This window comes from Fundulus heteroclitus, chromosome 8 (genome assembly GCF_011125445.2).
Source record: "Fundulus heteroclitus isolate FHET01 chromosome 8, MU-UCD_Fhet_4.1, whole genome shotgun sequence".
Lineage (NCBI taxonomy): Eukaryota > Metazoa > Chordata > Actinopteri > Cyprinodontiformes > Fundulidae > Fundulus > Fundulus heteroclitus.
The window spans coordinates 19,875,751-19,893,075 of NC_046368.1; the positions used below are offsets into that span (position 1 = coordinate 19,875,751).

Genomic DNA, 17,325 nt, shown 5'->3' on the forward strand with positions numbered 1-17,325 from the left:
CTAAATTGTGCCCCTGCTAGCCCAGTGACTAAAGCTCTTTAAAGGATCAGATGTTAGCCACTATCAGTTCTGTTGTATTTACAGCACAGTTTGTTCATTTTACACAAAAATCAGCTGCACACTCTGCCAGCGTTCACATATGCATTAGTGTTTGTATTAGTGGTACTTAAAGGTACTCTTGGGAATTAGGGGGGTTGCTAAATAGCGCCACATCCGCTATTTTCCTTTGGTGATAACTGAGGTCCGGATGTGACATCACAGTCACAGCCCCTTTGTAGAACCACATTTTTCTGCAATTACCGCTGCTAGTATTTTTGGATATGTAACTACACCACCTTTGCACATGTAGAGACTGACGTGTTTGTCATTTTTTTCTCTATTCTACGTTCTTACAACCCCTCCCTGGCTTGTACTTCTCAACAACTTTGTCCCTGACTTGTTTGGAGAACTCCTTGGTCTTCATGGTGTGATGCTTCTTGCTTAGCGATGCTGCAGCCTCTGGGTTCTTTCAAAAAAGGTGTCTTACTATTTTGTGCAGATTCATGACATACAATAAGATTTAAAAGCAGTAAAATTACAGGTTGAAATGAAACAAAAGAGGTATAAAAGCCTCTTTTATACCTCTTTTGTTGAATACTTTTGCAATGCACCGTATTCCTTAATGAATGTGCGCACAGGTGTTATCAGAGCTGAGTGCTTCACATTAGTACACATTTAATATGAAAAGACTGTGGTTGCATATAGCAGAGCAGTTGTTTATCTACTGAGACATCATAGCGATTTTGCAGTTAAGAAACAATAGAAGTGTCAGAGTTATATTTATATAACACAGCAACAGGTCATAAATTTAAAGGGGACTGTTGTTAAAGTTCTAGTCGGTGGAAAAGTGATAATGATGTGTTTTCAAACCCACTTCATCATTGCTGCTAAAATATGTCAACACACATTCACCTTTGATTACATTAATCTATAATCTATAACATCAATCTATAACATAAATGAGCCACACGACAAATTATAATGTAACAGGTTGATAATCCGTGTGTGTGTGTGTGACCACTCTGCTGTCAAGGCTTCATCTGTCTGGGAGGAACCAAAGCATCAGAGGTGGCCTTTGAAAGGCTAAAAACGTTCAGAGACACTGGAATATTAAACATAAAGTAAAGATTTGGTTTGTTGATTGTCTTTAACTACATAGACAAGATAAGATAAGATAAGATAAGATAAGATAAGATAAGATAAGATAAGATAAGATAAGATAAGATAAGATAAGATAAGATAAAATAAGCTTTATTGATCTCACAGTGGAGAAATTAATTTGTCACACATCGGCTTAATACACAAAAGAAGGTGCCAAAAGGAGGAAAGGTGCATAAGGTATAAGGTATGTACAGTGTGTCCACATATATACAGTGTATCAAAACAGGAAAAAATAAAATAAAAGTACAAGGGAAATAAAGCAGATATTTAGGATGACTTATGTACACTCTTTTATGTATTTATTTTATTAAAGATTAAAGATGGTTTGATGATTGTCTTTAACTATGTCTACCATTATTCTGTGTCCTTTAAGCCACGGGGACGTCTTTCCTGCTTCCTTTTCTATTATCAAGTCCCCTTGTGATTTGACATTTTCCAAAAGGTCACAAGCTGATTTTTTCCTCTCCACCCTCATCAGTGTATATCATCGCATGAGTGTGTGTGTGTATGTGTGTGTATGTGTGTGTGTTACTTTCAAGCACATTTGATGCTTTCCCAGAGACATATATGAGGTCAATAACCAACAGTCTGTAGCGCAGGAGTGTGATGCGTCCTCCTTGAGTGTGGCCAAGCACTCTACGGCTGACATTTATCATGCGTGGCTCCTGGGGAGCCTCATATCTCTCGTTGTATCTTAAATCCGTGTCCTTCAATGTGCGCCACTGCAACACGTAACATGTCGGTGCAGAGCGCCAGAAACCTGTGAGCTACGAAGTGCTGAACATCACCTAGAAGTAAAATATAGGGTAATTCAGCTCTTTGTGTGAAGCAGATTTAATAATGTAAAATCCAAAGTTCTATAGCAAGACAACCAAGAAGAGTTTGGGTTTTTTTCTTCCAAGCCACCTGCTGTTTGATTAGTGACTTAGTCCCCAAGGGGGGGATTGCAGTGGAGGATGTTTGTTTTAGCACCTCGCTGATGAGACACAGCATCTGCAGCCTGATATGAGAGGTTTTAAACTGGCAGAAAACTGTGTGAACATTTAGATAAAACATACATACCTCATCAGCTTAATTGAAATTGTTGGCAACAAAAGTGGTAATTAGGATTACATTGAAGAACAGAGACTGTCCTCTTATTTTTATATGTATCTGAGAAATCGCATTGAATTCTCAGAGCAATACTTTCCCTGGGGAAATCTTATGAAATGTACAACTATTTCTTAGCTCAAAACTACAGAACGAGTGAAATAGACAAGCTATCAAATGTGTCACATAATGTCCCTTTTCCTATAGTTTAACCAAGCATTACAGTTTAGTTTTTTTACACTCAAAATATTGAAAAAGCAGCAACCAGGTGAACATTTTTGTAATTCTGCTTACATTCATGTGTCTGTTGGATCTATTTAAGCATCTTTAGTTACTTTAACACAACCTTTTCATGTCAGCAGGGTAGGACATGAAACAACTGTGTTAAAGTAAATAAAGATGCTTAAATAGATCCAACAGATGCATAAATTCTTTCTGTAGTTCAAGGTTTACTTGTGTTGGGCGTAAATATCATATTTCTTTAAAATTTTGAATCGTTTATTTTAACAATCCTTTTTCTTGTATTGGATGATCAAACAACAAAAAAAAACAGCTTTAGACATATTTTAAAAAGAACAATCTGGTGCAAAAGTTTAAATTTGATCATAGATTCCCAAGGGGAAACCAGCTTCAGCCATGATGACCAATTACCTCAGGAAGAAAAACAAAAAGTCTGAGAACACCATAACAGCTGTGAAGTATGGGGGTGGTCTCCTCACGTTGCAAACAGATGGCATCACCAGGAAAGAACATTATGGGGAAATATTTAAACAAACATCTCAGGACATCACCCAGGGAGTTAAAGTGTGGCTACAAGCGGCCCTCCCAAATGGACAATGACACTTAGCTTACCGGCAAATTGGTTACAAAGGCCCTTTAGGATAAAAAGTCATCAATCACAAAGCCCTGATCTGAGTCTCATTGAATTTTTGTGCTGGAGCTGAAAAAGTAAGTGTGAGCAAAGCAGATGAAAGAAATGGTTAGATGTATTGTATGCAGTGTAAATATCAGTTTTCAACTGTTGTTTTTAAAATAGTAGTATTAGCAAATGCTGTTTTTAAGGTCACAGTCCGTGATTTTAAAATCTTATAATGCTCTTGCTTCTAATCTAGACACATAATCTTGGTTTTATTTAAAACTTCATGGCAGCAAATGATATGAAACCCTTTAAAAAATCCTGCTACCTAACCAACATTAATGGTAAAAAATATATACATCCTTTGGAGCATGAATTATTTATGAATCATAAGGTTAACTTTTGATTTATGTGAAAAAGATAAATTTGTAGAATGTATAAACAGTGTAAACAGAGTAGCATTTTTTTCCCCCATGGCCATAAATAGCACCTAATTGTCAGAGCTTACATTTATCTCGCCCAAAGCGACGAGACATTTAGAGAAGGCAATCAACAGCTGTAATCTCCATTCACACTGACTCGCATTCAAATTTAAACTGAAGCTTTTCCAGATCTTGGCCATGTAGGAAGGGTTAATTTGGGGTTAAAAGCTTGTCAGCAATATAAAGCTAAAACCTCTGCTGTCGGCGTAGAAGCGCCTGTCAGTTTAAATTACGAGCCTCTGAATCTATATAGTTCTGCTTACCGTAAGGGCTATTTGCAGACCTAGTTGCCAAGCATGGGTCCAAACCAGAAACTAGAGACAGAGCCAAAAGATCTGAAGACTTTTCTTTGGACAATTCGGTGTTTGCAGAAAATAGTTTTAAAGTCTTTGACTCGAAACTTGGCTGGAAGTGACAAAAAGCAGCCATGGGAGCTGTAGGCTCAGCACACAGCTTACTGATCTGGTTTATTATTTATTGAAAAGGTGACTATTTATGAATTATCGTCTGAAGAATTTTGAAGAAAAATTATTACTTTAAGTATTGACAACAGATGAACTTGAGTTCAGCCACAGACAAATTAGAGTGGTGGGGAAGTGCAACGAGCATTTGGTTGTAAGTCATGCCTGGTGTCAACAGGTACAGTATGTCTGCAAGGGATCTTACTGTGAGTTAGGGGGAGTCAATGAAGCCCAGGACAGCATTATATGACACACCTTTCCCTAGTAAATAAAGCCAAACGTAGCCGTCCAATGTGTCCCTGATAGCCAGGTGTTGAATCCAAAGGAAAACTGGGATGTTTGGGGTTTAGCAGGGCTGGATGGTGGCGCTGTCTGCTTTTTAAATCTAAGGCTGGTTTTCCTTCATGTGGTCTTTTGAGCTGGTTTAGCAGGAGGAATCCCTCAGAAGACGGAACAAGCTTAGGCAAGATGAACACTGGAGTCCTGGAAGTACACTCAGTCAGCTTGAAATCAAAGTATATTGTTAGTTAGCTATTTTTTTATCTTCACCAAAATAAATGGGCTGTTTTAAAAAGCCAGTGACGTATTAATCTTAACATAGTGTGCTTCTGTTTATTGGGAACAGGGCACATGTTTCATAAGGTGTCCGACAGAAGGTGCTGTGAGCATTTGGGCTGGCATTGCTGCAGCTGTTACTCATCATCACCTGTGCATTGTTGGCTCACTTATAATTATCGAGTTGGTTAAAGGGCGCTTTGGTCTCGCTGATAAGGAGGGCTTTTATGTGTGGGATGTTTACACACCGCTCATTAAATTAGAGTTTGAAAAGTGTTCAGTTCAAAGTGACCGAATTTAAATATCGCCATGAAGTGGAAGAAAATGCCTCAAAATTAGTTGTTTTTTCGTTTTATTGTTACGTGCATTTATTTTGTTATTAGCTGCATTGTGCCAGGCAGCGTTGTTAGCCCTGTTGCTTTGCAGCGTGAAGGTCCCGGGTTTAAATCCCATCCTGTAGTAGTAGTTTTGCCACGAACTCTGCAGAGGATACAGCAAATATGTGCCCTCGGGAACTCAGATGAAAATGTATTCTTTTTTTTAATGTATGGCATAAAACTAAGACTTCACATTACCCTGAATTTAATGTGATGTTAACCAAAATTTGGGTACAGAAGAAAAGTGCCCATCAGACAGGCCAAGTCATCTAGTAGCAGGTCACACAGCCAGAGCTGCGTATAATGCAGTGGTTTAGGTGTTCGAATGGAAGTCCAGTGATGGTACAGACACAAGATTAAAGGCTTCTGAATGATATTGTAAGGCAATTTATCCCTTTTCAGCAATAAGAAAAACATTTATTTTTTCCCAGAACAACTACTAGGATTGGATGTTTTCTATTTTCATCTATAGTCTTATTTAGTCCCTGAAACCTTTTTTTTTCTTTTTCAGTAAGGCCAGCTCAATTGTTCTCCCACACTAAGGACTATTTCCCTTGATGTTGTCCTGATGCAAGTTTGATCATTTAGGATTTCATAAAGGCAAAAGCTACAAATCTGAAGACGAATCTCCGCAAGTGGAGCAAAATAAGCCACAACTATGTGACGCTTCACACTCTTGGTGCCTGAGCTATTGCTTCAAAAAGGTTTACTGACAAAAAGCAGATTGTCCCGTTTATCCAAACAATAAGCTGCATACCTTTCTTAGGTTTTAAAATATCCGCCTCATTCTCACGGCGACAGTACTCCAGACCCTCTTCCTCCTCCTGTTTTCTGTCCAGCCGTCATTATTGCAGCGTGTGAGCCTGAAAGCGCAGCGGGCTACAGAGAGTTAAGAACAGTACAGGAAGCCAGAGGCTTTCATAACAGCCTTATTGAGGAGGTCGGCATTTGACATGTCACATTCCAATCCCCACTATCAGCCTGCTGCTTAGACCTCCACGCATGACCCCTGCCCCCCCCCCCGCATGTATCAGGTTGGCCAAGTCTGGCGAAAGAAAGAGGTAAGAGAAGCCACTACTACTGCCGGGGGTTTCTGGTTCACAAGCTGCTCGTCCGATGGGAACTCTTGATGCTGGACGTCCAGACGATCGGTATGTAAACAAGTCTTTCTTTTCCCCTCCGGATAAATATTTAGATCATCCAGCAGTTTGTTCTCTGACCGAAAACCAACAAGTACAATGGTGTCCCCCTCCTGGGACTAGGTTATTTCATTGGATGCCGTTCATTTGAAGTTCAGCCGTGAGACTCAGAAAGATAGATAAGCAGCTCATTAAAGACCTTTCATCCAAAGGGCGAGCCAGCATCTCAGGGTTACTTGGCCAACAGTAGCAACTGCCCTGCCGGCCCCCGTACGCCAGTATTTATAGAGCACTCCGGATGAGTCATTTGGATGAGTGCCCTCCCTTCGTTTCCCCCAGATTTACAGATCCCCACTTTGGGGAGGGCTGCTTGATTTATGATACCCCCCACCTCCCTCCACCCCACTGCCTCCCACCCGTCTCGCTTCCTTCAGAAAAGAGCAGACACACACATCTTTCGCCTTCAGCCTCCACCCGCCGCTCTCTCCGTCCTTTCTGTGCGTGCCTCAGAAACACGCTTTCTCTGCCGTTTTGCCTTCAGCAGAAGTTTAGAGGGACGGCTTACCGCTGAGCGTCCTGTCACCGTGACCCGCCGTTGACTCATACAAAACGATTATGTAGGCAGAAAAAAAGAAAGAAAAAAAACAGGTATGTGAGCCTGGAGGAGAAAAAAGGGCAGGGGAGTGGAAGAGCGCGTAGCATTTTAGGAGAAACCAGAGAAGATAAACCTGCAGTGTTTGTGGCTTAGAAAAGGACCAGATGAAGAAGTGTCAACTGGGGGGCAGCGGTCAGCAGCGAGAGCGTGGCTTCAAACCCAAGCTGAGAAGGGGGCAGGTCTACGTAGGCTCCCCATGGACCTTAACTCCAATCCAGGTGTGTCTTTTTTTTTTTTTTTTTTTTTTTTTTTTTTACATCGCACAATACAAAGACAAAAAACATTAATAAAAAAAATAACACTAAAATAATAATCTGCTGGGGACTCCTTCAGGATGGCTGAGATATCACTATGCTTGGTTCTGTTTGAGTTTTTGCAGCTGAAGGAGATGAGATCCCATTATATTTATTTATATATTTTCCAACTGTTTAGATGTTGGTTTTTTTTACATATTAATTGGTGCAATTATTTATTATTTTATCTATTTTTTTTATTTGTCTAATTTTATTGTTCTGATGTTTTATTAGTTGGTCATAGTTTGATTTTATTTCAGCTTTCTAGAGTCGGCATGGGTATTTCTGAAACGTATCAGTTTCTTTTGGTCAATGCTGTTGTCTTTAAAGTGCTTTGTAAATAAAGTTGCAATTGTCATCCTGTCTGGTTGCTTGCTATCAACTAAATCAGGACTTTCCTCATCAGCAACGCATTTAAACCTCAGCATGGGCCAGCATGAGATTCTCACATCATTACAACGTTGATCAAACTACCCCCGGTTTAACTGTATTATGATATACTTACAAAATTGTAAATTAAAATAAAAAATATGATCAAATACATTTTTTTAAACTTGTTCCCATTGCTGCAAAAAACTATACAAAGCATTGTTTGATAGTCAATAGCTGTAACAAAGTTGTTTCTAAAATATAGTGATTGTTTTTTTTCATGTTTTACACATAGACCTAAGCAGATAATATAATTGTGATTTATTTTTTGGATTGTTGTGTTTACTCATGTTCTTTTAAGTGATCATTTCACTCATTCGTGTGTCTTGCGGTGGCCATCTTGTTATAATCTCCCTAGATATCTTTTTTTTTTTATGTTTATACATGTAGCCTTTGTGCCATTCATAGTCATTTTTACCACAACTGCTGCCTCTTCGGTTCATTAGGCTCACGGTTGTTCCTGCAACCATTGCTCCCACTATATACGCTCTCTCTTTCATTCATCCACTTACCGGACTCTTCTCTCTTACTTGCTTTATGTGTTGGATTCCTTTGCCAACTGAGTTTCTAGTTTATATACGCTTTTTTTTTTTTTTTTTTTTATCAACCAGCACAACACATTACTTTCTTTTTTTTGTTTGTTTGCCACTCTGCCTTAGCACACTATCAATGAGAGTAGCAGGCTGATTTTGGCTAGGCAAGGTACTGAGCTTCATATTTGGATAGCCCTAACCTGCTTTAAGGGTTTTTCTGCTTTATAAGTGATGCACTCCTTTATTTTCAGAATTACGTCCATGCTTTTATGACTGAAAGCCTCTCCGAGAAGCCGTATGTCTTGTGAGCAATGGAGAAGCTTTCTCGCAGCCAGCTGACCAGAAGTGCACAGCAACACGTGGGAGAGGGAGAGTGCTGACTTTGTTTTTGTTTTTTTAAACTCTTGGAAAAATGTGGAGATTCTGAAACTTAGACTTAAACTTTGACATACCTTGATGTACGAAAAAAAGGCAGTTTAACCACTATTGTTTCTCCGACTTCATGTTTCAATGTGCATAATCATACATACTAGCCTATAACAGGGTTTAGATAGCATTTACAATTCAAAAGATGTATTGTGATATACACAATACACCTCTGACGTTATTTTTTTTAAGGGAAAAAAACAGCATTTAACGTTTGTAGGTTATTGAAGTGCTCTAAAAATTAACTTTAGTCCTAGAAAGTCCTCCACACAAAGAAAAACTCTCCTCTCCAAAACTGCATTCTCATGACAGGGTCAAATTTCACTCTGCTTGGCTGCTCGTGGCAAGATAACAGAACAAACTGCTGAATTCAGAGCTCCCCGCCTGCCTGTAAATCCATCCCAGTAGAGATGTTCTCATGCGAAAAATCTGAGGCAACAGACGGGAGAGGAAACAGGCAGGAGTAATTCTGCTTTGGACAGAACGTTGGAGCGGGAATGGGATTTGATGGAGGTGCGGAAAGCAGGGGAGGAGGGAAGAAAATCGAGCATGAAAACAGACCGTGTAATTCCAGTGTAGCTGAATTTCTGTTTATTTTTTCACGTAAGAAATTTCTCAAACGCTAGAAGCAAAGAGAAATCCTAAATCATCTTTATGTAAAGCCAGGGTTTTAGTTAACACCACAAAATAAGGTTGGTTGCAAATTTCCTGAACTGAAGTGTTTTGATTGAGTCCAAGTGTTGAACTCCGGGGGGGGATGCAAGTGATGACTTTCCTAAAAAGAGATTTTTAAAAGCTTCTTGGGTTAAATTTAATGAGATTAACATGATTAAACGTTGGTGATATTTTTTTTTCCAATTAGCTGTTTCACATCTGAAATTCAGAAAAGTTTAAATTTGGGAAATTTTTTCATACATTCAACAAATTAACTTGTTTGAAAACTGGTATAGCAAAGAGCACTGATGATATCTTCATATGAAATATAAAGCAGGTTTCCGATATTAACTGGCCACAGGTGGAGGGATGGTGAAAAAAAAACACCGCCCTGCTTTTGGTTGGTATTCAGAACCAGCAGCAAGTTGCGTAAAATGAGAAATACATTTTACAGTTATTCTGTTGCAGCTTCTGTACTAATACAGAAATAAAATGTTTGCACCTGTAGAGGTATTTTTCTTCATCTAAGTCATTTTAAAAAAAAGTCTTAAAGGATTAGTTTTGAGCATCTTCTTATTTGGGAGTTTTGCACTGCCAAGATTCAGCTGTCCGTCCGCTGACAGGGACAAGACAGCACAAACATTGTGGCTGACATTTTCTTTTAGAGTTGTTTTTTTAAGATCTCTGTTTAAGCTTTTAGATGTCTCAATGGTCTGGCTCCTCTTTATCTTATCAAGCTTTTTGCCTTTGCATATAAAGACGCTACAAGATCTCAAGACCAAAAGCACTTAGATGTGACCAGAGGAGACAGAGCTTTTTCTGCAGCAGCTACTGGGCTCTGGAACAGTCTCTCTTCTTCTGGGGGGTCTGCAGGAACTTTAAATGTTTTTTTTATATTTACTTTAGAAACTCCACTTTTTAAATAGGCCCAGAGAGCACAACCATTAGACCAGTCCTTGTTACTTCTATGTCTTTTTTGCTGCTGTTTTTTTCTTTTTTGCATTTGTCAAACTTGTCTTTTATTTTTCTGTTTTTCTATTTTATTTGTTATTCACCTGTACAGGTCTTGTGCTACCTTTTGGCTTATAAAGCGCTTCTTACATAAATAAATGAGGAATAATGATAATGACTTTTTACCCAGGGTTGTATTTTCTCAAACCTATGCTGGGAATTAATGTGGTACCAAAGATATGCCCATTTGCTCGATTGTCCAGGAAGAACTACCTTTTGTTTCTTTGACCTGAGGTCGTTCAGAAAACTGCTTACATCCCCACCTTAATAAATTGAAACTACCTCTTTAAGTAAAAGACTTGTCTTTAAAGCTGCAGTTTTCAAATATTCAGCAACCTGCCAGCATTTCTCGGTCTCCGCCACATCCTCAGAAATCCCTCTCTTCAATCCCACTCGTCTTCTTGCACTTTCGCTGCAGACTTCGCTCGCTGACGTTTTGACCGGTGTTGTTACAGAAAATGTTGAGACGGGTCGTCTTGTGCGGCACAGCTGACGTGATCAAAATGAAAATGCGCTTTCCTTGCTGAAGCCGAAACTGGTCGAAGGTTTTTACTTTCCTATTTCGCGCAAACAGACGCAGGGCCGAGAAATATCAGGCTGTGACGTCGAGGCTTCTGCTTTGAAAAAGGCACACGCAAATCCAATGCCTCGTGTTCCACCTCAACAAATGCCTACAAGGAAAATGAAGGAGTCGTAGATTCATAAAGGTGGTGATGCCTGACGTATGTCACTCAGATTTATCTACGTTTCATCACAATAAAGCTCCCCCCGGCAGTTCTTTCAATCCAATAAAGCAATCGGGCTAATGAAAACGCTGATTAATGCTTCAGTGTCACTGTCACGTTATTGAAATGAAATCATTGAAGAACTGAATTAGTGTATGACTGAAAAGCGTATGTTTTCCATAGCCTGGAAAGTTTAGCTAAAGCTATCTCAGTGTTTAACCCTCACCTATTGCCTGGGAAAAGGGCCTGGGAGCAGAAGTGAGAGGTTCAAAGAGCTTCAGAAAGGGCTCATCCAGCCGTGCAGGTGTGCATCTACCCTGAGGCTCTCATCAGTGCTGAAAGGTGATATTACAAGGGATTATTAGGCAAAAAAGCAGATGCGTTGTCAAGTCCACCTCTTGTTTCATTCTCTGGCGCAAAAAAAAAGAAGGTCCTTCCTTCTTCACATGCAAGGATCATCTCTCTCTCTGTTTAATCTATCCTTCAGCAGTGAACGATGAGAACGAAACAACCTTTTAGGGGGACCGTTTGCGCCGACTGCTAAAAGTGCTGACTAATGATTCTCTGATGTGCACAGATGTCTCACACCAACGCATGATATATTGCTGCTTCATCACAGTGAAGTAACGTCACACTGGTGCCAGAAGCATTCTTGTTTCAAACAAGCCCTGGAAGTGCAAGTACACAACATAAAGCTGAGCTGTGGATCTAGGTTTCCAGTAGCTTTGCAGAATCTCTGTCAAAAGTCTATCAGCGTTCTTAGCACTGCATGCAAATGTTCAAATGACAGCTTCCAGGAATCACTAAAACCTAACTCTGACCATTTTTACGTCACCCATGGTTGTCACTGTGTTTCTTTCTTTCAGGTGTAAAGATGCTGTCTAACGAAAGCCGTATTGTCGCGTCTGTTTAGTCTTATCAATCTAATGTTTTCTTTCTTGTCATGAAAGAATGAAAGAAAAGAACAGCCTCATGTATGTTCTTACTGGTGATGCACCAAACAGCTGATTTCCCCTTCAGTCGGCTCTATCATGTGGTCGCAAGGACAAACACGGGAAGACCTGATTTCTTTCACTGTTCATTAAATGCATAAAAATGGACAGCTCCTCTTTTTTGAACTGTGAACACATTGACAAGCAGTCTGCTCTTTAACGTGCTTTGGTTGGAGTACAGTAAAAATCTGGTAAATATAGGGGACACATGCTTTGATTAAGGATTCTTAATGCCAATTGCAAGCTTCACTGCCAGCATGAACGTAAATTGGTAAAATGAATCTTTTTTTATACTGGCTCGTAATAGTTATTTTTGACACAGTGGTCATGGGGGTGTTCAGCCGCTTCTCCGCATCTTAAAGTTGGGACTCTGGAATGTGAAAGACATCGTAGCCAAAATAATTTTGTGCCATTTGCATCCCAGGAAACATTGAAAAGGGAATTAACTTTTTGGTCGAGCTCTGCAGCCAGTGATGAAGTAAGCCTGTGCATGAACAGATTCAGGTTTAGCTGTAATGTTTATTTTTGATACCATTTTAGGAGGATCTGCTCTCATAAAGAAAATTTAATGCCCTTCTACTGCTGCTTTATTTGATAAATGCAACGCTTCTGTTGAGTTAAGGTTTCATGTTCAGAAGCTTACGCTGTTTGTTTTTTTTCCTTTCAGTTCAATATTTTTTCTTGTCCTTCTCCTTCGCTCCTCGCCAGTGTCAGGTTATCACTGGTACCACACAAATGTCCTCCCTGTCTTTGCCTGGTTTTGCTTTTTTTTTTTTTTTTTGTTCCAGTCCTTTTCTCATTGGGCTTCCTGCTTTCTAAGTTTTTTTCTTGCTTTGATAAATGTTCTCCATCTGGCTGTCTTCTTAGAATGCCTGCATTTGCGCTTTCGCAATCAAATTTTCTTCCTTTTTTTTTTTTTTCTTTTTTTATTAGCACAAAAAAAAACATAAAACACACACACACACATAAGAGGGCCTGTAAAACACCCCCGGAGAACGACGCAGTTCATTGTAGAGCTCGTTTGTATTGTGCCACGGTAACTTCTTTGTGTTTACCACGCCATCTTATATTACGAGTTTGTAACTTTGGGTCCTGTCCCAGCCACGGCTCCTCTTTCTAAAGTGGAAATTGAAACCCCTTACATAAAGGTATATTTACAGCAGCACTGGCAGGACACACACACACACACACACACATTGCTCGTTGGCTGGCATGAAATCAGAACGGAGACACTTGGCTTTTGGACAACCCTGTGACCGCAATGAACGGACTGACCCGATGCTTCCTCCCCTCTCTTGTGTTCACGACAAGCCATTAAAACATTGTGACAAGTACGCCGCGCAGCAGCATTTCACTGTTTATGCCAAAGAACGCTTCACCGTTCATGTAGATACCTGTTAGTAACACTTTACCAGCGATCTGGTCTTCTCGGATTGCTCTGTCCAATCCTGTTCCTGTAAGTGTTTGATGGGCAATCGACAACTTGATGCATATGTATCTGAATGCATAAAATCTAGGGTTGGCATCAACGGTACAATCCATTTTCTGTTACCATGATTGCCCACTTCCCTAAGGGCGCCAGTGAGAAACAGAAGAGCCAAACAGCCGTTGTCCTCTTTGACCTCCCCACTGCTATTCCCTTTGTCTCTCATTCAGCATCAGACGGTAATGGATACCTGTCGTAGCTCTATGGAGTCTGTGTTCCCCATCAGATAGCGTCTTTGGGGACGCAGGTGGAGGCAAATGTTTTGGGGTCTGTCTTGAGATCACGTCCATTGACCGACGAGGACCACCGTGCTACCAGGAAGGCAATTATCCCATCGATACCTTGCCTGGGGGTCGAGTGAAACGGGAGAACCGTTACAGGTACATGGGGAGATGCAGCTGCAGGAAAAAGTACCAACACGCACACACGCACGGCTGAAGAGAGGCGTTTTCTATCCGTCTGGCTTTAGTTTTCGCTTTACAAAAAAATGATGCAGGTATGTTTCAGACTGGATAAGAAAAAAGAAATACAATTTAAGTTGAACAAGCCTGAAAGACAGCCTTTATGGAGTCATGTTCCATGTTTCAGAAAAGCCCACCTGGAGTTCTGATGTGGAAATCAACTAAAGGTTTCTGGGTAACATGAAATTCAGTTTGGGATTTTAATTCCTGCTCCCAGTTAAATGTCTTCTGCTGATGTCTTTTTTTTTATCACAATGTTAGTGAACAATGTGATAATGATGAAAGAAATGCAGCAGTTCTAACTAATTTCCTAATGATACTTAAAAAAAAAACAACATGCCAGGTGAATAGGTGGTGTAAGGTTTCCCAATGGCATCAATTTATTTTTCATTTTTACACTTTCCCTTCAATGTAAGCACACGGTTAAGTTCTTCAGGCAGCAAAAGGTTGGAGTTGAAAGGTGTTATTTTTTTGGGCCAGAAGCAGAAAAGCCTGGGAAAACATCTGGTTTAGTCATCCTGTCAATCAGTGACATAATACACTTTAGTGTAATCCTTGAGGATTGTGCTGCTGTATCCGTTTTTATTTTTTTATTTTTTTTTTTATCGTACATCCATCAAATTTAACGCCATGTTCAAAGTTTCACTCTGTCGACAGTTTTATGCAGCCAGCAGTTGAAGATTTTAACAAAGCGTGGCAGCGTGAGTGAGAGATCGAGTGTTTGCTCATGGGGTCGTGCCCTGTGTCAAACGGTGGCCGCTCTTAAACTCAAGAGATCTGCCTATTGTTCCCCATACAGTGCTGTAGTGTGTGTGTGTGTGTGTGTGTGTGTGTGTGTGTGTGTGTGTGTGTGTGTGTGTGTGTGTGTGTGTGTGTGTGTGTGTGTGTGTGTGGACACCCACCAACCCCCGTTCCAAACCTCGCCTCCCTCCCTCCCTCTGCCTCCCCTCCCTTTCTCTTTCACACCCTCTCAGCTGTGCTCACTCACTCATTCTGAGAGCCGGGCCAAAAGCCGGCAGCACAGATCCTCCACTCAGGACCTCCCGTCCTCAAGTAAACCGCCTCCGCCGGGACTTTGCAACCCCATTCAGGAAGCGTCTTTCCTGGGGAACGAAACATGGAGGTGGTGCATCAGGCGGTTCATAGTTTGCCACAGTATGGAGGAGTGTCTGCTTTGCCACCTTTACATCAAGGTAAACCAGTCTCTCGGAAGACCCCCATCTCTTCGTTGCTATTGAACACATGAGATTTTGGTGAAGACGAAGCTTGCTCAAACAGCTGTTCTTTTTAGAGAAACTGTCTGGTGGTTTAAGGAACGGTGAGGTAATATGTGATGACTTCATTTGTGAACAAGAGGGTTTAGATCATAGAGATCATTTTTGTCTCCACTGTTAATCCTCCTTCCACATGAATGGACAGACATGTGGCTGTGTAGCGCTGATTGCCGCTCTGTGACCGACTTCCTGTTATGTTGGAGGTATTTATGATGCATGGACTTCTGAGAAGACTATCATTAGACACATTATTGAATCCCAACTTGCCCGTGCTTGCAGAAAACCAGACAACTCTTACAGACGAGAGCGAACGGACCCTTTGTAATTATTTCATCTCTCACCGTCTAACCCACCCTGCATGCTCACGGAGAATTGTGACGAAGATTTTGTCATTTCAGAAAGGTAGTTACTGGATCCGCATTGTTTTCTGAGCCAGCTGCAGCTGCTTCCTCCTCTTGGCAGGCAGCACAAACTCAGCCTGGAAGAAGTTAGCCTTTCTGCAGCACAAAGGGGCTTCCAGTCAGCAAATACATAAAATTATAGGTCAAGTGGCGGAGGAATTAGGACTTTGGAACTACTTTTAAACTGGGAAACACAGAATTTCTACGTAATTAGGAGTCAGAACGGTTTCCATACCGCTAACAGACTTAAGATTGGCTGTGTTGTCCATTAAAAATGCCAGTTTCTGCTCATTAACATGTCTCCATCTCCATTGAGGTCATGACAGATAGTCCACTAACTCAGCTTCCATTTAGTTAACTTCATTTTTCAATTGATTTGGAAGGAAAATTGCCTATTGTGTATGCACAATAGTCAATCGTTTTGCTTTGTAAAGGATTAAGCTGTGATCAATTTCAATGCAAAGTGTTCTCTGTGATGGGGTACTTTGTTTTGGGTTTTGCAGGAATTTCGAAGGTATAGGTCAGAGTGAAGTGTACGAGGGTTTGCAGGTATTTCTAAGCAATTACAGCACAGTGGGATCCTTTGTTGTCTCCCACCTGTTTTGGACCATTAGTTAAAGTCTCGCCAGCAGCTGGCCACTTATTTAAGCCAGCGGCCACAACTGGAATGAACAGTTGCTGTTTGAAGACAGACAAGCTCAGATGGCAATTATGACATGACATGACACGACGGAGATAATTTGATATATTGCCAAACTGCCAGTCGTCAGTCAGATGCTACATAACATGCTGTTTAATTATGTTGTGCCAGAATCATGGAAAAGGTGGATTTGGATTTGTCCCTTCCAGTCAGGGGTTAGACTCTGCCTCAAGCACACTGTTCACTATTTAAGGTCAGATGGAGCAGGAGATGGATAGATGGACTGGGGGAGTGATGTTGGTGCTGCTACCGTCTGTTTTGTTAAAGAATGAGGCAAAAGTGAAGTTCTCTATTTACAGGCGCACCAAACTTTGACCTTTGGTCATGAAAAATGGTTCATGAATTGGATACAAGCAGTTGAAGCGAGCTTACTTCGTTTAATAACTGGACCAAGAGCTTGAGAGAATGTGCTGCCCCACAGCATCAAAATGAGTGAGTTTGAGCATTTGATCATGTTATCTCCCAGGTGCCCTCCTTTTGAGACTTTCCAGGCATTTTCCACTGGGGGGGAGATTCCATGGCAAACCCAGAACTGACTGAGGATCGACTAGAATGAGCCAAAGGGTCAAGATATGGGTCACTATGAAAAGCTTGTTGCATTTAGTCAAGTTTAATGACCGTAATTCTTTTAGTAGAGTTCAATGGATCTTCTTAGTCCTGTTTACAATGGAATTTTAAATCAAAACAAAACATGAAGTTAACAAAAGACGAGCGCTATATGTTGTACCTGTCTTGTAATTTTAAGATTTTAATTTGTCTGTGACAATCCTACCTGAACAGGCTTATCGTTGCAGGCTTTCTGCAACGATAAGAGAGAGAGTAAATCAATACACATACATAGTAAAATGAAATAGTAACCACTGGTCTATATATTCCAGCAAATATATGAATAACACAATAAACCTAATGAACAATAAACTAAATTAAAGAGAGATGAGGCATATAAAATACACTGTAATAAAACCTTAAAACATCTTAGTAGTAAAGAGTATATACGTAATAAATGCAATGAACTTAGTAGATAATAGTAAAATAGTAAGATAGAAAATAGTAAAAAATAGTAAATAGTAAATCTTTTATTAAAGATTTCATTCAATTAATTAAAGGGCAGCATTTGGTCAACAGA

General features: G+C 40.3%; 1 protein-coding gene across 5 annotated transcripts in view; it reads left to right on the forward strand.

Annotated features, from left to right (window-relative positions):
* arhgap24 (Rho GTPase activating protein 24) overlaps positions 1 to 17,325 on the forward strand; it is an 80,904-nt gene that overhangs the window by 40,575 nt on the left and 23,004 nt on the right. Inside the window, exon 1 of one of the 5 annotated variants that reach the window (XM_036140300.1) lies at positions 6,082 to 6,171. The exons of 2 other annotated variants lie outside the window; for them this stretch is intronic. In XM_036140300.1, coding sequence (XP_035996193.1) covers positions 6,150 to 6,171 — 22 coding nt within the window. In that variant the 5' untranslated portion in view covers positions 6,082 to 6,149. Of the gene's footprint in view, positions 1 to 6,081; positions 6,172 to 6,614; positions 7,033 to 14,919; positions 15,018 to 17,325 lie in introns of those variants that run through there. 2 more of the 5 variants (XM_021307163.2, XM_036140299.1) reach the window with 2 other exon arrangements.